At 25.2% G+C, this 24667-nt stretch overlaps 1 protein-coding gene across 5 annotated transcripts in view; it reads left to right on the top strand.

Annotated features, from left to right (window-relative positions):
- The first annotated feature begins 1301 nt into the window (after positions 1–1301).
- Positions 1302–24667, top strand: part of LOC107447774 (uncharacterized) — a 75431-nt gene continuing 52065 nt past the window's right edge. The window contains exons 1-2 of one of the 5 annotated variants that reach the window (XM_071188080.2): positions 1307–1579; positions 21561–21619. Coding sequence is in view for 2 of the 5 variants with exons in the window: in XM_016062787.4 (XP_015918273.1) it covers positions 1573–1579 (7 nt within the window). In the remaining 3 variants the exon portion in view is untranslated. Of the gene's footprint in view, positions 1580–16742; positions 16896–21560; positions 21620–24667 lie in introns of those variants that run through there. The other 4 variants (XM_087156124.1, XM_016062787.4, XM_016062783.4 and 1 more) reach the window with 4 other exon arrangements.

The raw sequence follows: 24667 nt of genomic DNA, 5'->3' as shown, positions 1-24667 counted from the left end.
GAAAAATGTAATGAAGAATTATTTAAATTCGGTTTCGTAAGTCTAATTTAGTTGAACTGCTTTTACCAACAAAGGCAACTCTAAAATATATTGCAACTAAAATCAATGACTGCATTTACACTCCTCAAAAGTGAAATTGCAACACCAAGAAATAATACACGTAGCGTCGCTACGTGCATTATTTCTTGGTGTTGCAATTTCACTTTTGAGGAGTGTAGTTTAATTTTCATGTAGGCATATAACTGAATAGTGCCAGCTTAATGACTTTATATTTGATAGATCAATTTTTAAAAAATAAGCGTAAGACATTTTAAAATTTTCTGTAAGCATATGATTGTATAGTGCCACTTTTATGACTTTATATTAATAGATCAGTTTTTGCAAAATAAGCGTTAGTCTTTTTCAATTTATCTGCAGACATATGATAGTATAGTGCCAATTTTATGACTTCACATTTATAGATTAATTTTTTCATACTGAGCGTTAGACCTTTTCAATTTTTCTGTAGGCATATGACTGTATAGTGCCAATTTTATGACTTTGCATTTATAGGACAGTTTTTGCAAAATAAGCGTGAGACCTTTCCTTTTCTTTTTCAAATTAAGCATTTTATTTATGTTCTTCTTAATACAAATTATATACATTTCTCAAACAACATACAATAATTGATAAAAGAATTAAAATTACTTGGAAGAGAGTTTAAGGAAAACAAAATACCTTTACGATAAGATAAAAAACAATCTTTATTGATCACGTTTTGCAAAATAAGCCTGAAACTTTTTTAATTTTTCTGTAGGTTATAACTGCATAGTGCCAATTTTATGACTTTATATTTATAGATCAATATTCGCTAAATAAGCGTAAGACTTTTAAAAATTTTCTTCGATCAAATTAAGCATTTTTTAAAATTTTTTTCGTAATACAAATTACATATATTTCTCAGACAATAATTGATGAAAAAATTAAAATTACTTTGAAGTGATTTTAAGGAGAACAAAATACCTTTACGATTAAACAATAACAATTTAAAAAAAAACACAAAGACGGAAACTTAGAAAAAAACACATCTTTCGTAATAATAAGTTCACACCTCAATTAATGTAATATCACAATGCGGTCACCTAAGTCCCCTAGTGTACCCCTTTTGACATTACCCGTTTTCTCTAAATGGCTGAAAAGGAAATGAGCGAGTAAAAAAAAAAAAATTTTTTTTTCTTATAACGAGCAACTGACCTAAACTTACGAAAGGCAAGTCAGTTACGTCAGAAGACTTGCCGCTACTCTTACTCTCATCGTTTGAACCGGTTGAGCTGATTACTATCAGCTGACACAAACTGGCAGCTCGCACTTTATAGGTTGGTGACGCATACGAGCCGCTCGCCAATTTTCGCCTATCAAATCCAAATTGATTGAATGTTTGTTCTATTGCTAAACGCAAGGTGCTGTGAAAGTATGCTTTCTCTTTTTTGATAAAGTGTATGGTTATAGAAAGGATTTAATGTGCACTTCCGAGTAATTTCTTTAGCAGGAAGCTTTAAGAAAGTGTGGATTGGATATTGCTTTTTCTTGTAGATGAATGGTAAGAATTAATTCTAAATCTATTGATAATTATATACTTTTGCTAGCAAATAATTATGTTGTTTTAGTTTAATTTGGTTTTAGCAATTGTTCTTTATTCATTTTCATTTGAGGAGGAATTAAGATTGTTTAAATAAATTTTCTTTTATAAAAGTTTCTTTTTTGTTGGTTATAATTTGTAACAATTAAAATAAAAATAATCGCAATAATAAAAATAAAAATAATAATAATAATAATAATTATGTGAAGAAGTTTTTTTTGTTGAATATTCTCTTCAAGCATTTAAAAAGGGCATTTTTTCATGAATTGTTTGAATTGTAAGAATTTATCCATATTTGGGAATTTATTTTTTAATTCAATTTCTATTCTAATTTCTTTTTCTTCGAAAATAAATTTTGTGCGTGTGTTTTAAACTTCGTTTTCATCAAATGATTTTATTAAACAATTTACATTACAAAGAGAATTATAAATATATGCATTGTGTTCGAGGGTTATTCCTTTTTTTATTAACGTTTTCATTTGAGGTTGAATTAAACTGATTTATATAAAATTTCTTTTTTGTTGGTTATAATCTGTATAAAAAAAATACAAATACCAAAAAAGTTTTTTTTTGCTGAATATTCTCCTCAAACGTTAAGAAAAGAATATTTGTAATGAATTGTACAAATTGTACGGGTTTATATCAAATAGATAATTTAATTTTAATTTTTTTTTTAAATTTTTCACTGCATCAAAATTTTGTGAATGTGTTTTAAACTTTGTTTTTATTAAACGATTTTAAAGAAAAAATTAAATTATAAACAGAATTTCAAATATTTGCATGTTTTCAACGATTATAAATTTTTAATTTTATTTCATTCTTAAGGCTGTTAAAATAGCGTGCTTCTAATTTTTCTTAACTTCTTTTGCGAATATCAACTGCGTGTAGAGACAGTTATTTTATAAATTACTCAAACAAATTTTTTGAATTGATTTAATGTACAGTGTTTATGCAGATATTGTTTTTTATGTGAACAATGGTTTTATGTATAGATTCAAAATCAAATATTTTAAACATTTCTAGGATTAAATAATTTTTGTATTTTTAAAAAAATGTCTTCTCTTTGTTTAAAAATTAATTTAAACTTGCGAATTTCATGAGCTAATTTTATTCATAAACATATGCTAAATATTAGGATATTTTTAAGATAAATTTCTTGAATATGGCTTTAAGAAGATTTCAAGTTAAATTATTTCAGTTTATTTCTGTTTTAATTGTCGCTTAAATGGATTATTTTTCTAATTGTGTCAGTTTACAATTAATATTTTAAATTTAAATCCGACTAAAATAAAAATAGTCATCTTTAATTTATGTGAGTACCATGCTTGCAAAATATGACTTGTTATAGTTAACAGCTTATTTTTAATTTCGACGTAAATAAAAATATTGTCCTTAATAATTTTTGTGAGAATCATTTTTGCAAAATGTGACATGCTACAGTAAGCAGTTTATTTATAATTTCGACAAAAATAAAAATATAGTCCTTTATAATTAATATGAGTACAATTTTCGTAAAACATGACCTGTTACTGTTAACAGTTCTTATTTACTTCCAAAGCACATAAAAATAATCACTTATATTTTTTAAAAATTAATGTATAATTTTGTGTACTTTAATATAATGAAATTTTGAATTGCTTAATTTTAAATAATTAAGATTTTTTTTCTTTTAAGCTACATTAAGATCTTTTTATAATGTTGTTTGGAAATATTTATAAAATATTTCATTAAACGTAACTCAAAAATTGATTTATTTCACATCTTAGTTAACAGTACAGAATAAATATTTTTCAATAAATATGCTTTATATTCATATATCCATCTCTTACATATTTGATAATGCACTGTTTTGAAGTTGGTCATTTCATATATTTGATAATTTATTTTGCTTTAAATATGTATATCTTGCATTTAAAAATTAATCGATTAAATGTAGAAAAAAATTGTATGGTTATGAGTAAAATAAATGAAGGCATATTACCTTAGACTCAGTGAAATAGGTGAATGCATATTATCTTGCACTCCATTCCAACAATATCATACCACCTGTATTGACATATCGTGATGGCTCTAACTTTACACATGTACTTATTCTTTTTTTTTTCGTTATACACCGGTATTTTACTTAAAGCATTGATGTTTTCGTTTTAGAAAAGTATAAATGACTAATATTTTATCAGGTTTTTTATATAAATATTTCAATCGTAATGTTTCTTGCGGTTATTGAACCATGAGATAAAACAAAGAAAAAATTTGGAGAGATAAAAATGGAAACAAAACATCTTAAATAAAACATCTGCGTTGAAAGTAAAATCTTTTTCAATAATAAAAGCATACAAAGAAAAATTTTCTTTTATTGTACTATTTATAAAGTTTTAAAGTTTTAATGGCACGTAAAAAATTATTGAATATGTTAAAATGTTAAAATTATTTTTTATTAAAATATTATTATACTTTTTTATAAAAGATATTTTTAATGAAATAGCACATTTTGCACATCTCAAAATCGATTGTTATAAATAAGTTATTACCCAAAAAGCTTCTAATTATATTTTAAATTTTAAAAAAAATAAACAATCGTCATTTATAGAATTGTTTTGGTGAAAGGTTGCATTGTTTTTCTTAATTAAATAATTTCTGAAATGAATAATATTGTGCTATTTTTTAAATAAGAATTATTCTTCAGACTGTTATCCAAATAATGCTTTGATAATTCAATACGAAAAAACTAGCTTATTTTATTTAACAGCTCATGTTTTAAATGTTTAAAACTAGAATACGAAAAATAACTTTTTATAGAATCATTTTCATAAAAAAGGCGTTCTTATTATTTCTTAAATGCATATTTTGTCTGGGTTAAGACATAAAACAATTTTTTTGTTACAATTTATTCTTCAGTTTGTTATTCAAATAGTGTTTTGATTATTTGATGTTCGAAATTGTCTTATTTTGTTTAAAACCAAGTGTCTAAAATAAAAGTCCTAGGAACAAAATTCTAAAAGTCACTCTTTCATAGAATCATTTTCTCAGAAAAAAATGTTATTTTTTCAATTAAAAAGATTGTTTTGAAATAATATAGGGCATATCGCAACTGTTTAAGTTAGAAATTATTCGAAGTAGTGTTTTATTAAATCCTTACCGAATAAAATGGTTCAAATTGAAAGTTGGAAAATTATTTCAAAAAACTGCACTCGTAAAATCGTTTTCTTTAAAAAAAACTACTAATTTTCTCTTAAAAGTATCATTTTGGATTGAGAAATGCTTCAGATGCTTTTCTTGTTACGAATTATTTTATAGCAATAGCACGTAAGTTGTGCAAATTTTGAAAGATAATTTTAACATATTTCTTTAGAAATGCAATTAAATTCAGAAATGTATAGAATTTTCTTAACATTACTTAAAAAGACAAGACCATTAAAATGTAATAAAAATTTTATTGATAATGTAAGCTTGTTTTGTCACAAACAATTATTATGACAAGATATTTCAACAAAAAGCTATAAAATGCATAGTTGTTACGAAAAATATGATGTGAAATGTTCCATTTTAAAGGCGATGGCCTAGGTTTCGGTTATTAGAAATTTGCTATAATGAGGAAAATATTCTTATACATCTAGTTTGATAGCTTTTTTTCCCAAGCATCACTCATTATGTACATATTTGAGGTATAAATAAAAATATATTACGCGTGATTGGTCATTTATAAAAAAATAAGGAAACGAGCAATGGTAAACACATTTTTATTATTGTTCTTAATTTTTTACTTAACTTTTACTTAATAAAATTAAACTCTTAAAACTTTTTACTTTTTTTCATTTATTTATTTATTTTTAATATTCGATGAAAGCAAAAATATGCTTTAAACTTATTAAGATTGTGGATTAAGGTTGATACAGTTTAGAAAATTGCAAGCTACACAGAAGACAGAAAGAACATTTTCACCAATTTTAACTTTTCACTAATCTAGCTAAATGCATTTTCCTTCAACAATTCAAAATGTCGTTTAACTTATGCCATAATTAGCTGGTTTTTTAACCTGTTAGAATAATATTCCGACCATGAAAAGTCTTTTTAATGTTCCCGAATATTGAAAACAATTTTTAAAAAATAGGTCATCTATCGAAAACAACAACACTTTTTTTAATAAGCATAAATAAACAAAAACAAATTAACTACATGGTCCAAATGACAACCAGAAATTAACTATTAGTTTTGAAGGCTTAGATAATAAACAACAGTGTATTTATTATAGAATTCTTGCGTTAAAAGGTAACTTATTACACTGTAAAAAACAATACTTTTTACCGTAATTTGATCCGGATTTTCTTTACAGTGTTTATTGATAATTAAAATTACTACTTTTAATTATCAATACTTTTAGTATACATTTTATCTATATTTTAAATACTGCTTTAAATAATAAAAATCTTTAGAACAAAATCAAAATAATAAAAATTTTACTGTTACCTCAAAAACCATATAAATCGTACATAAATTCTGAAATATAAATATTAACATTAATTCTAAAATAATATAAATCCTAACATGAATTCTAAAATAACGTATACAATAACATCACGTAAAAAATTTATATCAGGTCTTAAAAGAAATATTTATAGAAAAATATGAATGATTTCATCTGACTTATTTTTAAGTCGCTTAATTCCGATGTTTAATTTTTGAATTACTCTCCGATGTTCTTAAAATTAAATCTAAAATAATATAAATCCGAGCATAAATTCTAAAATAATATAAATCCGAACATAAATTCTAAAACAATATCGACAATGACATCACTTAAAAATTTATTTGAATTCTTAAGAGAAACATTTCTAGAAAAATAATAACTGCTCCATTTGAATATATTTTTAACTCGTGTAATTCCGATGTTAATTTTATTCTGTTTCATAAAAATTGCTTTTGCTTAAGTCGCATTTAATACCAAGAGATTGATATTTATTTACATCATAAAAAATCCTTATTTAAAAAATAACTATTTTATGGTTCAGTTCAGTAACGTTTTTATGAATTTTTATGAATTTTTAATAGAATAATTAAAATCTTTTATTAATAAAATACTATTGGTAATAAAATGGTTCCTTTTAAGGAAGATTTTAAAAATAATTTGAAGCACACGACGGCAATAGTTTTGTTGATATAAATTTAGCTCAAATTCTTTTTCATTTTTCTTTCCTTTTTGATTTTATTATTGAAAGCATTTATCAATTGTTTTCTCAATGGATCTCATTGCATTTTCAAGCCCGACTCAAATGTAAGCAATTCTCATAAGAATAATTTTAACTTCATTTAATTACGAATAAAATAAATAATTAAGTAAAATATTTTAGTAAATTCAATTATGAGAAATTTTTCCAGATCTGACATATCTTTAGATTTTGATATTATTTTGACATTTTTCGTTAAGTTTCAATATCTTACTAACTTTCTATACCAGTCCTTTATTAGTTATTTTCCAGTTGATTATGCATCACATGGAAAAAATAATTCTGGTAAAATTACCGTACAGTCTGATAATGACATTTCTGGTAAAAAAAAAAGCAGTATAATTCTGGTAAAAAAAATATGTATATACGGTGTGTAAACCATTCATTTAGGAATTTTTCCATTCGTATGGTAACGATTTGCTTGAAATTTTAGTTTTCAAAATTATAGTTCTCATTCCCTCAAATTTAGTAATAAAATACAAAACTGGAAAATAAATATGACTGAATAAATCACTTTTATGTCATGCTTAGGTAATATGATTAAATTATCAAATTTCAAAGCATTTATCAAATATTATCACATTTCATAAAATTATATTTTATTGTTAATTCTACCAAATTCATTACCGAAGCTTTTCGTTAAAAATTACCAAACTTTTTGGTGTTCCCAAAGAGCCAGAAGTATGATAAAATTTACCGTGGTAAATTTTACCATATTCTGGTAATTTTGACTATACTTTTTTTCTCAGTGCTTGTTACAAGTATTTCTAATGAATTAATTTAATTAATGATATTAATAATGAAATACTATTTGAATGTAAATTAAAGTGTATTTCATAGTAGCCTTACTATTTTTAAAACAAATAATGGATCAATCAAGTTTGAAAGCTGCCCTTTGAAACATTCCTTCCAATCAGTTAGCACATGCAGTTATATGATCTAACAATTTTTCCTTAATGGCAAATTTTCTAACTAAATTATAACATAATACTATGATGAATTTTAAAAATTTTTATTAATGAATAGTTTTGTACTGATATAACATACTGTACTGATTAACACGCTGATTTATACAGAACTTAATTTTTAAATTTTCTTAATCAAGTAATTCTGTCTGTTCTGATTTTTTATTCTACTGATATGATATTGAATAAGTTTTAGTTGCTAGTTAGTTTTTTCTTTCCTGAATATGCCTTATTCTAAAATTCTAAAAAAACTAGGTTTCATTCTTACTTTTTAAATTGATAATGGTAAAAAGAACTATAAATTAAAAACTATTCGTGATAAATTCTAGTTTTGATATATTCTCTGTAAATTGTATATTTTTAAAAAAAGATAATTGGTCTAATTTATCTTAGAAGCTATAAGCAGGAATTAGAAAAGTGTGTTTCATAAAGAGCTTAAGATTCCACCAAATTAAACTGAATGATTTTAAAGATTGTGCTTTTTTTTTTTTTTAAATAGGGATAAAAAGAAAGTGAAGTTGAGGGAAATTTTTGTTGAATAATCCACTGTTCTGTGAAATTATAATAAGTTGTCACGTAATTTTTTGGTTTTTCCTATCAATAACAGATTTTTGTCTTAAAAGAATTAAGTTTCCTTTATGAAGAAATTTTCCCTAAGCCGTTGAGTGTTCCTTTTAAGTCTTACTTAAAAAAGCCATACTTTCAGTCTATACTACAAATTTAGAAGCGATATTTGTTAAAAAAAAAATCTTTAAACTCTTAAAAAAAAAGATAATTATCTAAAATCTTGAATAAAAAACACCAAAACACATATTTTAAAGATATTCAAAAATATTCATACAGGCAAACTGAATACATACAAACTGAACTACAGATATACAGATAAACTGAATTAAAATGTCATAAAATTCAATTCTTCATTTTTTTTCAAATTAAAGAAACGTTTTGTAGAAATTTAACTGAAATTAGCAAATATAATTAACGATGCATAATTGCGAAGTCAGCACGAGACAAAATGATACATTTTTTTCCTACTTCACTTCCTCAGAATTATGTAAAAAGCCTTGAGTTAAGAATTTTAGTAAAATCGGAAAAAAGTTGAATTGCATCCGGATGTAGCCCAAAACTTATTAAAATTAAAAATAAGCGTAGAAAAAAGATGAAAACCTTGATTTAAAAAAAAGGAACAAAGCATGTAGTTTAAAAAAAATCTAAATATATTCATACAACATTCATTAAAACTTTTATAAAAACATTCATAAATTTAGAAGCGATATTTGTTAACCAAAAAATCTTCAAACTCTTTAAAAGCAAAGGAGAATTATTTAAAACCTTAAATAAAAAATACCAAAACATATATTTTAAAGATATCAAAAAATATTCATACAGACAAACTGAATACAAACAAACTGAACAGCAGATATACAGATAAACTGAAATAAAATATCATGAAAAACTGAAATAAAATGTCATAAAATTCAATCCTTCATTTGCTTTCAAATTAAAGAAGCATTTTGTAAAAAATTAAATAAAACCAACAATTATAATTAAGGATACATATTCACGTCCTTAGAATTATGTAAAAAGCCTTGAGTTAAAAATTTTAATAAAATTGAAAAAAAGTTGAATTGCATCCGGATGTAGCCCAAAACTTATTAAAATTAAAAATAAGCGTAGAAAAAAAAGATGAAAACCTTGAATTTAAAATAAAAAAACAAAACATGTAGCTTAAAAATAATCAAAAAATATTCATACAACATTCATTAAAACATTCATGAAATTCTATCCTTCATTTACTTCCGAAATTGCGGAAGCTTGTCTGCAAAAAGGTAAATAAAATTAATGAAAAATTATTACAAAGCCTACATTTTAACAAAACACTAAGTAATACATTTGTTTCTTCTACGCGTCTTTAGAACAATGTGAAAAAGCCTTGAATTAAAAATCTTAATGGAGTCCAAAAAAGGTTGAATTGAGTTCGGATGTAGACTTATAACTCTACGAACAGAATGTAGAGCAGAGATTCTCTTAACTCATTTTAAAAGTGAGCCAGTTTTATCTACCTGAGGGTCATTTCGTTGAAGGCGGGAACGACGTAAATAATAAAACATATTAGATTCCTCAGGACTGACACATGAAGACAATGGGTTGTTTTTTAAAGACGTGCGATGTATCTTAAATAAAACCTTTGAGGCTATGTCATGCGAACGTTTAATAAAACGTTTTCTTGTTTTATGCATTTGATAAAATTTAAAAACGTGAATGGAAATATTTACTAGAATAATTTATTTTTACCAGCTTTTGTTCTGTTTTTCTGCGGATTTCATAGAATTCAGAGTGATGAAAGAAAAACACATGTTTATCGAAACAAGTAATATTATATTAAATTAATATTATATTAAATTAATATAATTTAACAGAATAAATTGCTTAGAATAAATTAGCGAAAATATCTTGCTGTTTCTAATCCCAGAAATGATCAATTTAATTAAGTCCACAAAGACAGTCTCACAATAGCTATTAATCGTTCAAAAAACATTCAGGATGAAACTTCTTTTTGTTTCTTAACTTTTCATAGAATTTTGCAGAATAGAATTCATAGAATTATTCATAGAATTCTACGCAGACTGATCGTTAAGACACGGTTCCCAGCAGATCACCGAAGTCAAGCATCACTGGCTACGGTTAGTGTGCGGGTGGGTGACCACTTGGATCAGTCTGCGTAGGAACCGAGAGGGTGCGGTATTGGTCCTCGTTAAACTGTGCTACCGTAAAGTGCTCGACTTCACGCGCAGGTCGTCGTGCTACCGAAGCAGGGGTGCCATCCCCTCCGCAGAGGATCAAAATTGTGATGGCATGTCTTCGGATCATCCTCCGGGATGTTTCCCAGACCGTCGCCAATAGCCCATTGCGCAGCTCCAGTGCGACGTAAATTAACAACATCAACAACAACATAGAATTTTAAAGAATAAAATAAGAAAATTTTTAAAATATTTTTTTCTAATTATTTACTGAAGGGAAAAAAATGACAAAAACTACCGAACAACTTTTATATATTGTTTTTGCAAGTTTGTTTAATTTTTAACTGTGCCTTCATATGTATTCAAAAAAGTAAAATAATTTTCTAGTTTAATTTCTCATAATAGTTAATTGCGTTCTTAAATGTATTAAATGTAATTTTAATACTTTGAATGTAAAAATAGCTGGCCTAAATTTGTTTATTTTAGTGTGCATAAAGCAATTAAAATTAAATCTATTTTTCTTTTCATTATCTTTAAAGTAATTGTTAGATTTTTCTACGCATATAAAAATTATGAAATGTGTGTTTTTAAAGACATTTATGAAATGGTATTTGAAGAAGATCTTTTCCCAAAGAAACTTAAGAAATTTATATCTAATTTATTTATTTTTTTAGTACTTTATACGCCTTTCTCTTATTTCCCATATTTTTTACTATATCTGCGTTATTTTGGAACGTTGCAAGCAGTACAAAAAATAAATAAATAAAAAAACAATCAAGTTTAAACGTCACCAAAGTTTAATTAAAAAGATTAAATTCTATTAAATAATTTTGACGAAAATAATAAGTACTTAAGGGCTGAAGTTGTCAAATTTAAATGTAAAATTAAGCAAAATTTATTTAATTAACAGAAGAAATTGAAAAACACAATATTTTTCATAAGAGAGGGAGAGAGGGAAATTTCTCCCTAACCTTAAGAGTTCAAATGCGCTTAATTAAAACTTGTAAAATTAAATTTCATAAAAACTCGTAAAAATTAAAATTCGTAACAGTTGCTTAAATTAAAATTCGTAAATAAAGTTATTTTCATGAAATAATTGATTTTTCTAAACTAAAAAAAAGTTTTAAAATAGACCTTGAACTGAAAAAAGTATTTCTTAAAAAACTTCGGATATTTTTTTTAAGATATGAGTCAATGTCTTTTTCAAGAGTAAATATGCAAATTTAATTTGAAACGAACTATGAACCAAGAACCAACATATGAACTCTACTTTATTTAACCTACTGCATTATTAGAAAGGGCTTCAGCATGCTCGTTTTTTCTGAAAAATCTTTCTGAAGAAAAGGAGAAAATTTTCAGGTTGAATAATTATTCCAATTTAAAAATAAAAAATATGTAGTGTGATGCATGACATTCAGGGGATATAATAAAGAAAATATTTTTCAAATTTACGTTCTTGGAAAATCGTTTCATCGAATTTTTCACACGTCTTGTGGTTTTCGGAGCGAATCAATTTCACTTATTATTATTTTTTTTTAATTGAGAGAGTATTACACAAAAAAATTGTCTAGACGCAATATTTTTTCTGTCGGTTTTTAAAACTCATACTAAAATTCGTGAATAAAGTTTCATTTTTTATAAATAATTAACTTTATTTTTATACGCAAAAAAAGTTTGGTGAAGCTACCGCTGTATGGTGATGAAATTTCTGGTAAGAAAAACATATTGCAGGTAATAGATAAAAAAATTAAACTATTAATTTGATAATTTTTCCGTTAAGATAACGGTATATCGGAAATTCTTTTTTTTCAAAATTATACTTCTTATTGCCACACATTTAGTAAATAATAAGAATTGAAACGTAAATATAACCAAATAAATGGTTTTTAAGTCAAGCTTTATGGTATCATAATAAAAATACCAAATTTTATCACATTTAAAATGCATCCCATAATATAAAACCATATTTTATTATTAATTTTACCAAAATCATTACCAGAGAGTGTCGGGAAAAGTTATTGAACATTTTACCATATACCTGTTTTACCATATTCTAATGGTATTGACTATACTTTTTTTCTCAGTGGAAATATAAAAAAATTATCGATAAAATTGCGTGTGCCTATTTGGCACCTGAACACTGAATAACAAATATTATTTTGAGCAAATTTAGTAAGTATAGTGAATGAAACGTAATTATTGTATATCAATAGACTGTCAAAACAAAAATATTCTTAAAAGAGTATGAAAAAGTACCTTTCAAAATTAGTGTTTTTCATAAACCATATGTGTCTAAGAAACCGATGGGGCCTTATAAGCTAACAATAAAACTAGTTCAGTGATGCAACTAGATCGTTTCATATTAATGTAATTATTTTTAAAAAATATGCTTTTCTAAACTGCAAATAAGAAAAGTATTAAACAAATGCACTGAAAGCACAATATATTCTTAAATTTGTATCCCTTCTGTTAAGACTTTTTGTTAAGAATACACAAGAATAGGATTTTAAATTAAAACACATGCACGTACATTTAAAATGAATTTAAAAAAATGCATGATTTGAATTGAATTGAAAAATACATGTATATTAATTTTAATTATAAAAACATATTGATTTCAATCATAAAAACATAATAATTTTTTAATAATATTTGCAAAATTAACAATTAAATATTGTTTTATAACATGTATTAAAATTTGATAAATGTGGTAAAATTCGCTAATTTTCTCATAATATCGTAAAGCATGGCATAGAAACAATTTATTTGGCTACAAAAAAATATTTACTAAATGTGTGGTAATAAGTACTATAATTTTGAAAGCCGGAATTTCCAATATACCGTTGCCATAAGAAGGGAAAAATTATCAAATGAATGGCTTAAATGCCGTATATTTTGATTTTATTACTAGAATTATGGGTTTTATTTTTACCACAGTACGGTAATTTTACCAAAATTCTTTCTCCGTATAAGTATGCAATATTGCGACTATTTGTCATTAGAATGAATGAAAATTAAATTTTAGAAAATTTAACTCAATTGTTAATTAAAAACATTTTGAATTTATAAAAATGAGACTTGTTTTTGTTTGAAATTATACTTGTAAAAATCAGTGCATAACCCATTTCTTAAAATAATGTCTAAAAATAGTCTTTAAAATAACATGAACCACTTCCTCATTAATGAAAATACCAATCATTATTTTATTACTTTTGTTATTTATTCAATTTGATGCTTTGAAATGCATATTTAATGAAAAGTAAAGCAAAGTTTATTGTTTCCTATTTTGTATTAAATCTTTTACTTCTTGCTACATTAAAGCTTTTTCAAAATACTTTTTAATATTATATATTTATATTTCCCAAGGTATAAGCAATTATGAAATAATAGTTGTTATTGTATTATTTTGACACAATTTACACTCAACAATTATATTTCAAATGCACTTTGATTTTTCGATTAACTTTTGTTTGTTATTTATTGAATGATTTTTCGATTAACTTTTGTTTACTTATTTATTGAGAAAGACCGAATTGTAAGATTTTATGAATGTCAAAGTTTTTATGAAACAAAGAGTTTTATTCAAAAGGGATTTAAATTTTTTAAAAATAATAAATATTATAATCGATGCAAAGTTAATTGAAAAAGAACCAGTTTCTAAAATCATAAAATAAAAAAAAGCGTAATTTCTTCCGCATAATTAAGGCTTTGTGGGCCAATAAATTCAAGTTTTTTATTTATTCTGATTAAGGTTAAAAACATTAGTAATGGGTGAGAAAATTACGACTTTAAATGTAACAAACTTTTTAAATGATTTGATTCTATTTTTCTTTGTTATTCTAAATGGAAAAAAAAACTAAATAGAATAGATGCTTAGTTTTCTGAATTTTCTATTCGTTACAATTCAAACAATTAAGAATTTTAAGCACTTTATACACAGAATACTTTAAAAATTTAAGAACTTTTAACAGCCTTTAAGCACAATGGCTTCCTTCTTTACAATAGATCATTACATTAGTATGCTAGTTCAAAAAAAGTTTTAAAACAATTTGCTGATTTAAATTGTGAATTCGACTTTAAAACATGTTTGTCTTCTTAATTTCCTATTCCACTAAAAAAAGAGTTGATTATTCAAAAAAGAAGGTTTATGTGTGTAATGTTTCTCATTTTTATTGAACTATCGAACGAGTTAAGAATATTTTAACTGTATTATGTATTATAATTTAGTGTGCAGTGTTTTTAGCTTTCATTTTATGATTAATAATATAATTTTAATTCATATAAAAGCATAAAAACATTATCTAAAGTTTTTAAAGATCAAACGCTCAACTTTTTATTGTGTCTCTAATTCTAGCAAAGTAATTTCATTTTAAAAACATTTTTATGATTAATTTTCGATTCACACATTTCTTTAAATGTTTTGAATGCTGAACAATAGCTTTTTCTATTAAAAAATGTGTTAGATTTAAAGATATTCGTTAAAAGCTTAGAAAAAAAAGCTATCATAAAAGTCATAGATTTTCTTTAAAGAAAAAAAAAACCTTTGTTATCGATTATATGTAATTCTTCCGCATAACTAGGGCATGAATGTCAATGAATTTGCGTTTTTTTTATTTCCTCTAATCATGCCTAAAGGCATTATTTTAGTAAAGAACAAACAATATATGTATATATACATATTGATATTTATGATATTATTTATTACGCTGAGAAAATAAATGTAGTTAAAACTACCAGAATATGGTAAAATTTACCGTATTTCTGGCTCTATCTTAACACCAAAAAACTCGAAAATTTTTAATGAAGTGCTTTCACAATAATTTCGGGGAAATTAAGAATAAAACTTGGTTTTTTAAGATGTGATAAAATTTAGAAATTGTGATAAAATTTTTTAGTTGTAATAAAATTTGGTATATGTGATTGAACTTGGTAATTTTATTATGATACCTCAGAGCATGGTATAAAAACCATTTATTTTTCTAAATTTACTATGTGAAGGAATAAGAAGAGTAAGATAAGAATTTTCGGTAAATCGTTACCATATGAACGAAAAAATTATCAAATAAATTGTTTAAATACCGTAAATTTGGATTGAATTAATCAGAATTATGTTTCATTTTACCACAAAATGTCAATACCATACAGTACAGCAATTTTACCAGAATTTCTTTCTCCGTGTAAATTATATTTACTCAATACTCTACATAGTAATTCATACAATATTGAGCAAATCATATTGGTTTATATTTTTAAATTCATTGAGTAGTTTATAAACTATTTAAACATTTACTTACATTAAACAAGTAAATGAAGAAAGTAATCATTAAAATCTTAAAATATATTCGTTAAAAACATGCATTGTAGAATATGCGTTGTTCTTCTGCATATTCAGGGCGTGAATGTCAATGAATTCACGCTTTTTTTCTTCTTCTGTTTATGCCTAGAGGCATTGTTTAATGAAGTGTAAAATACATATATATATTACTATCAATTTTATTGCTTAATATATATTAATATAATTTTTGCTCAATATGTTACATAGAAATGCACACAATGTTGAACAAATTATATTGTCTTTTAATTTTAGATTCGTTGAGTTGTTTTTGAGCTGCTAACACATTTCTGTCTTTTCAAAACAATGGTTATTTTATAACAAAAAATTTTATAACTGAAAAATAAATAAATTAGAACAGTAGAAGTTTCAAAGTAAACGGATAGTGAGTAACCATTAAAATCTTAAAATATATTCTTTAAAAAAATGCATTGTAGATTATGTGTTGTTCTTCCGCATAATTAGGGCGTGAATGTCAATGAATTCACGTTTTTATTTCCCCTGATAATGCCTTGTGGCATTATTTTAATGATGAGTGAATTATATATATTAATTTAGAAGCAATGAGTGAAAACTGAATTAGAACTTCCGTTTAGAAATCTGATTATAAAAAATGAAAGTTATTTAGTCTCAGTTACCTAGATCTTAAACATGTGATTCTAAAATCTTTTATTTCCTTAAACGAAACATTTTTTTTTATCAGACAAGGAAACTTGTTTCCCCGTATCAATAGATTTTACGTGATGTTTTTGTATAGAATCTTTGAGAAAGTATTTATTTATTATTATTTTTTTTTTGGTTCGGTTATCCGGCTGCCCAGCCCACTGCTAGCCTTGACATCGATGAAACTTGTTTAACAAACGCTTATAAATATACAAACAAATAGGGGAGAGTTCGATCCCTTTTTGGAGTGATACAGTTATATAAGTTATAGATTTATTTTTCAAGAAAAATTGTCTTAATTTAAAAAACAAATAAATGGAATTCGATTTGTTTTTGGAATACTACAGTTAGGTAAGTTATAGTTTGTTATATATTAAAAAATGCCCGAGAATAACTTTTTTAAAAATATTATCTTTTATTAGGAATTATAAATTCTATAACTATTTTCATTGACATAAGTTATAGATTTATTTTTTAAAAAAAAAGATTGCCTTAATTTAAAAAAAAACAACAAATAAATGGAATTCGATTTGTCTTTGGAATACTACAGTTATGTAGGTTATAGTTTGTTGCATATTTTACAAAAATACCTGAGAATGACTTTTTCAAAAATATAACCTTTTTTTGGAATTATAAATTCTATAATTCGCTTTATTGGCATAATGAAACAAACAAAGAGAAGGAATTTAGTCGCATTTTGGTATGATACAGTTGTGATAATAGTTACGTAAGTTATAGATTTATTTTTTAAAGAAAAAGATTGCCTTAATTTGTAATGTAAAAAGAGTTTAGTTAAAAGTATGCTTAAATTTTTTCCAGTTAAATTAAAGACAGTTAAAAAAATATTTAATAGCTTTCCTCCAACACTCTTCATTTTAAGAAACTTATTTCTTTTGACAGAAAATGAATAAAATAAATAAGTAAAAGAAAAATTCTTCGTTAAAATATATATTTTCAAGACATGAGTAAAAATTTCTGTCATTAAACACTTTATTTTTTTAAAAATACTTTTTTCCTGTATAAGGAATTGAATAAGAAAATGAAAAAAATTTCAGTAAAATTGATACTTTTTAGGAGGTTTTTTTAAAGGTTCTTTCTCTAAATTCTTCACTGTTTAGAAACTTATTGCTTGTATACTGAGAAAAAAGTATGGTCAAAACTACCAGAATATGGTAAAATTTATCGTGTTTCTGGCTTTACCGTGTTTCTACCGAAAAGCTCGGTAATTTTTATTGAAGCGCTTAGGTGATGATTTTGGTAAAATTGACAATAAAATGAGGCTTTATAATGCGTGATAAAATTCGGTAAATTTATAATGATACCTTAAAGCATGGTATTAAACATTTATTCGGTAAAATTTACGCTTCTCTGTATTGTATTTTTTTATGAAATATGTGGTAATAAGAACTATAACTTCAAAATCCAGTATTTCCGGTAATACGTAACCAATGAAAGGATAAAATTGCGAAATAAAAATATCGTATATTTCTATTTTATTAACCAGAATAATGCTTCGTTTAATCAAAAGTGCCATTACCATACAGTACTGTGGTTATACCAGAATGCATCTCCTCGTGAACAAGAAAAAAAGAGAAGATTCTCTTTTTTTTATTTATTCTTATTAAAGAGAAGAAGAAGAGAAAGAGAGAAGAAAAAAGAGAAGATTCAATAAAAAGCATACTTTCAAGAAATTTGTTAAAAATTTTGCTCTTTATTTTTTCACAAATTAATTTTTGTACCACAAATCAAATAAGAAAAATATGTTTTATTCAATAAAATTTATAAGCTCAAAACGCTTGCCGAGGTTTCTTTTAGTAAACTCTTCCTCTTTTAAAAAACTCAGAGCTTTTACCAGAAAATAAATAAGTAAAAGAAGATTTATTCGTAAAAAACATATTTTTTAGACATTTGTTAACTACTAAATTTTTTAATTTCTTGGAAACTATCTTTTCTTGTATCAAAATGAAATAATAAAAGTAAGTCTCATTTAATAAAATACAAATTTTCAAGACATTTTCATATTTTTGACCACATAAATTCTTTTGACATAAAAAGAATGTAGTTTCTGGTCGACTTATTGGTAATTTCTCGTAAAAATGGAATAGCGTTTTTTGATATGACATTCCAGAAAGGAGAAATATTGTGATCATAAATGTGCGTGACATTTTTTATGACATTGGGGGTAATTTGTAGTCATTTATTTACAATTATGATCTGTTCTGAACTCATTTAATGACATTCATATGTTATTACTTGGTTGTGTATCTGTTTTAATAATAGTACTAACTCGAGCAAACAAAGAAAAACTGCATTCATTCGAAAAAATAAATAATTTTATGAACTCATTTCTATTCTTTTATGTATATTTCTTCTTAATTTATTCTCTCTGTACACGGTGAAATAAATTTTGACAATATTTACCGTACTGTATGGTAATGAAATCTCCGGATAAAAAAATTATAATACTGAAGATATTGAAAACATTCATTTGGTAATTTTTCGTTCGAATGGTAATGGTTTAAAAGAAATTCTGGTTTTCTTAATAAAAGTATTTAATAAAAAGTGTTCTTCAAATAATTGTAACAAAGCGGTCTAAATGCATGTTTGTTTGTTTTTCAAATTTTCTTATTTTTTTCATTGATATTAAATTCTACTTAACATTTTTTTATCTTTTCTTTACTTTAGACCGTTTTTAAAAGAATTTTATGTAGAAAAAAATTACATTTCGAAATTACGTGAGATGTGATTCAATTTTTGAAATTAATTTCATTGATATTCTATTCAACACTTTTTCTTTTTTCTTTTAACCTATATTTTATTTTTATTTTAGGCTCGGAAAAATTAATTTCAAAGTGTTACGATGTGCGATTTAACGTTTTAAATAAATTTAATTCATATTAAGCAGTACTTACTATTTCTTTCTTTATTTTAATTAATTTTTTTACGCCTTTTTTGTTTTTTAGCATTGAAAAACTATTGTATTTCAATACAATGCAATATGTGATTCAATTTTTTAAATGAAATTGGAATGAGCATTATATATATATATATATATATATATATATATATATGTATATATATGTATATATATATATATATATATATATATATATATATATATATATATATATATATATATATATATATATATATATATATATATATATATATATATATATATAGAGAGAGAGAGAGAGAGAGAGAGAGAGAGAGATTTTAGCATTGGAGAACTATATCATATTTCAATACAATACGATATTTGGTTCAATTTTTAAATGAAATTGAAATATGGATTGTATAAATATTGATTTAGCTTGTTCTTCGTAAAAAATTGGAGACACAAATCTGAATTGCCCAACTCTTCCTGAATGAAATATTTTGTATGCTCCCTAGAATCCTTTCTATGACGTTACTTAGAGTTAAAATATAACCAGTCCTTATATTTAGTTATTTTATGCGATTGGGTTGAAAATTTAAAAAAAAAAACTGAAAAATTGGTGCTGAGATGTTCTTTAAATCCCCCCCCCCCCAATTTTTTTGTTAATCCAAATGATTTTACTCAAAATGAAAATAAAAATTACGATGATAAAACATAATTCCAAAAAAGTAACTTTTTGTAAAGTTGCCCGAAACATTTCAATTTTTCAAATAAATTATGGCATATTGAGCAATTAGTTAGTTCCTTAAAATTGGAAAAATAAATTATTATCATGCATGTTTTATTAAAACTCATGGTCGTATGTTTCGTTGAGATAAAAAAATTTCACTTAAACTCGCAACAGTACCCTATAAAAAAATCCAGATACGGTTAAAAGTAGTGGCATCCTAAGGGAAGCATCCGTACAATCTATTTTTAGAGTAAAATTTTTTACCGTTATTTTTAGAGTAATATTTACTTAATTACAGTGCTTCAGTGATCAATTTTTTCCGTACAATTTTAAGGCAAAAAAGGATTTCACTGTTAAAAGTATCGGCACTCAGGGTACCAGTACTTTTTACCGTTGTTTTACTCAGAATTTTATAAAGTATAGTTATAAAACGATAGTCTTATAAAAGCACTACACTAAAAAATTTCGGGTCAAATTACGGTAAAAAGTACAGGCACCTTGAGTGTATAGCATTCGTAAAATCCATTCTATCGTTTTTACCGTAATTTTTACTGTCTTGTTTATTTAATTACGTGATTTTACGATAAATATCACTGTGAAAATTACGGTATATCTAATTTCTGTTCCGTAAAATGTTAGGATAAAATTGTATTTTACGATAAAAAGTACTGTCACCCTGAGTGCACCCAGTACTTTTTATCGTAATTTGATTCGGAAAATTTTTCAGCAAAGTTTATTTACCTTTAATATCTAATAGACACGAATGTTTAGCGGAAGACTGAATTACACCAGAGTTAGTAAGTAAGTGTTTAATTATGAAATTACAGACATATATTCTTTATCATCTATGCATTCTTTAAAATTTTGATTATGTAGTGTTGCAAATACATTGGTAACAATGGAAACAATCAAAAGGATATGAAGGTAAGTATGTTCTGAAATAGCGGCCAATGTCAGTTTTGGATTTATGAAATTATTGAAGGCTCATTTGGGACATTATGCAATGTCCTATTTGGTATGAATGTTTGCAGAAAAATATGAATGGTACGCCGCGTAAGTATTCATTTAATCATTTATAGTCAGTAAATATAAAACCATCAGGAAGTATTTTGTTTCAATATCTTAATTACTAATAAAACATTTATTGCGAGTTTGAACTTATCATAAATACTAGTTTTGTAACCGAAAATTAAATTAAACATTTTTAATACTCTTTGGAGTTTTTACGCAGCCTGAACTGAAATTTACATATATTTTATTTATTTTATTTCATTTATTTGTTTTATTTATTTGTTTTATTTATTATTTTAGTTATTTATTTTATTTATTTATTTTAGTAATTGAGAACATACAAATTTAATGCAATATTTCCTTCCTATACTCTAAAAAAATTCCGTTCTTTTTACAGAATTTCCCTGTTTACCGGAAAAAAGCTGTTTTGATGACGGTTTTTCTCTGTTTTTCACGGTACTGTATTTGACAGTTTTAACTGATTAGAACCTCAGTTCAAATTTTAGTTTTTGACATGCATTTCTGCTTTCCGTACGACAGCTGTACCATTACAAAATCATTTTACCATTTTTTTTTAATACTTACTCTAATTTTTTCAGTTTCTTATATTACTTATACTCTTATATTATAGACTCAATCATCGTATAAATAAAAATGCGATTTAATTTTATTATCAAATTGACATTTTATCTGATTATTATATTTTAGATAAGTTAAGTTGACAGACATTTTTATACCGGTGGGCAACTATAGGTTTAAACATTTTTATATTTAAATATTATTCCAATAAGCTAAGGACAGTTTCAAATTTTTCTTTATACAGAAGACTCTTGTGCTGTGACAGCTTAGAGGGCAAAGTGCTTGCCTCCCTTTGGGTTGATCAAGGTTCGAATCCCAGCTTCGGCTGAACGTACGAATTTTGCTCTCTTCTCGCCCTAACCACAATACTAAAATAGGTATTTTTGTCAAGATAACAGAATTTTTTTGTTAAAATAACGGAGTTCGTTTCTTAAAATAACAGTAATTATCTGCTGAAAAAACAAGCATCTGTATTTAAATTGCCGCGTTTTTCAGTGAAGTAAACGGTTTTGTGATAGTAAAATTTTTCTCGTAATATATTCGCTCTAGCAAAATACCATTCTACGTTTTTTTACAAATAGAAAAAAAAAACAATTTTCTAAGTCAGTGGAATAAAAATGTTCTCAAGAGACAATCACATACCGAAGTGACCTTAATCTTGACGCTTAATTCGCCAAATTGACGCCAAGTGATAGATATTTCTTGTTTTGAAAAAAAAATCCGTTCATTGATTTCTTTCCGTTACAGTCAACAATGATAACCTTACGAAAATGTAAGCAAACAATGTCCTTACACGGATCGCTGCACATTTTTAAAAAAAGATTATTTGAATTATATCACTTTTTATGTATGCCTGTCAAGCATGTTGAGTGCATGAAATGTGTGAAATTAATCTTCAGAACTAAAATATCTTGAATGCTTTTTGAAAATGTTTGAAAAAATCGCGATAAAATAGTTACAATTGTTGAAAAAATAGTTAAAATAGTAACTAAAAAAACTGCTCGGTTAAACTTTTGACGCAGATGGGACACCATTGTGCCTTTTGTGTATCTTTGACGCTCTAATTACAAGCAAAAATATATATTTTACACATTTTTTTAACATCAAAAAAACAATTTAATAGTTACTAAAAACACTGTTTGATTATCAGAATTATATTTGTACTAGTTTGAGAAATTTTTTTTTTTCATCTCTCTTCAAAAATGCATCAATAATTGATTTTGCAAATAAAGGAAATATCAATGATGAATAATGTTTCTAATATTGTATTTATACATGAAATTCGAAAAAAAAGTTGGTAAAATTTCATGGAGAAAAACATTCTGGTAGAATTACCACATTTGTACGGTTAATATAATTTCTTTAAAAAAATAATGATTCTTGTATTTTTGTAATAAAACCAAAATATACGCAAAATAAACAATTCATTTGGTAATATCTCCTCTCGCATGGTAACGGTTTACTGGAAATTCTGGTTTTCAAAATTATAATTTATTACCACATATTTATTAAAAAAAATACAAATCTGAAAAGTAAATTTAACCAATAATAAGTAAATTTAACCAATGAAAAGTAAATTTAACCAATTCTGGTTTTTTTAAGCCATGCTGTAAGGTATTATAATATCATGTACCAAATTTTACCACATTTACCATAGATTATAAAACCATAATTTATTGCTAATTTTACCAGAATCATTATCAAAAACGCTTCGGTAAAAATTACTGAGTTTTTTGGTGTTCACATAGAGCCAGAAATTTGTAAAATTTACCGCGGTAAATTTTTAAGTAATAATAATATATTTGGATAATATCCCTTAAGGAAATTAGTCAAAAATCATTTTCTTTTTATATAGTACGGTAATTTTTACTTCTGGAGATCTTGCTATAAAAAATTCATAAAAAAATGATTATAGCAGATTTATTTTTATTTGACAAGTATTTCAATCCCAAATAATTTAAATAAGTTAAAATTTCACTATTAAAAGTTTTGAGCTTTCTCAAAAATAATTTAAACTTTCAGTTTAATTTAAGAATTGAAATTTATTAATGATTTTTTAATGATCATACAATATCAATAAGTATGTTGCTTTAAAAGTCTTCCTAGCGTTAACGTAAATAATATTTAATCAAAAGTTAGATAACGGACATATTAACCATTTCAGTTTTAACTAGTATTTGTGAGGAGTAAATCTGTTCTCTTCTTCAAACTATTCAACAATATTTAATGCTTCTTGGGTACTAGTCCTAATCTTGCGGTTTTAACTGGGCGGCGAAGCGGCCAGCCTCTATTCCATCCATCATGATATGTTTACTGTTTGCAAGCATTCGTTATGGCTAGCAATCATTGTGCTTGCTTTAAAACAGTGTTTCTCTAACTTATGACTTTTGTGTACCCTTTCTAAATTTTTCGTAACGCTGTGTACCACTAATAAAAAAATGAATGTATTTTTTACTATAAAAAATTGCACAAAAGTTGAAAATCACAACTGGCTGTTGACATCACTAAATATTAACTGTTAACTCTATAAAAAATAGCCAATAGAAAAATACGTAATCGTAAATTTTCATGGCTAGCTTTATTTTTAAATAAAATTTTTTGAAATTTTCGTTTGTTGCAAGATATTTCGCATAAGAACGCGTACCACCGCTAAACAGTTCCCGTACCCCTAGGGGTACGCGTACCACACTTTGGGAAACACTGTATTAACCCAAAGATAATTAGCTTTAAATTATTCATTTTTTAAAAAAAAAACAAAGAAAAGCTCGTGAGGTTGAGTTGGCTTTGATTGAATTAACATTAATAAAAAATTTCGAAAAATCCGGATCTTTTGTTTAACATTTCATTTATGTCATTCTAACTCTCATGTATTTTAAGTCCCTGAAATAAGCGCAATAAATCAACAAAGAAGCATCTCTGCGACAT

The sequence above is a fragment of the Parasteatoda tepidariorum genome, chromosome 12, assembly GCF_982258835.1.
Source record: "Parasteatoda tepidariorum strain Cologne lab strain chromosome 12, Ptep-v5.0, whole genome shotgun sequence".
Lineage (NCBI taxonomy): Eukaryota > Metazoa > Arthropoda > Arachnida > Araneae > Theridiidae > Parasteatoda > Parasteatoda tepidariorum.
This window is presented reverse-complemented; position numbering and strand designations above follow the sequence as displayed.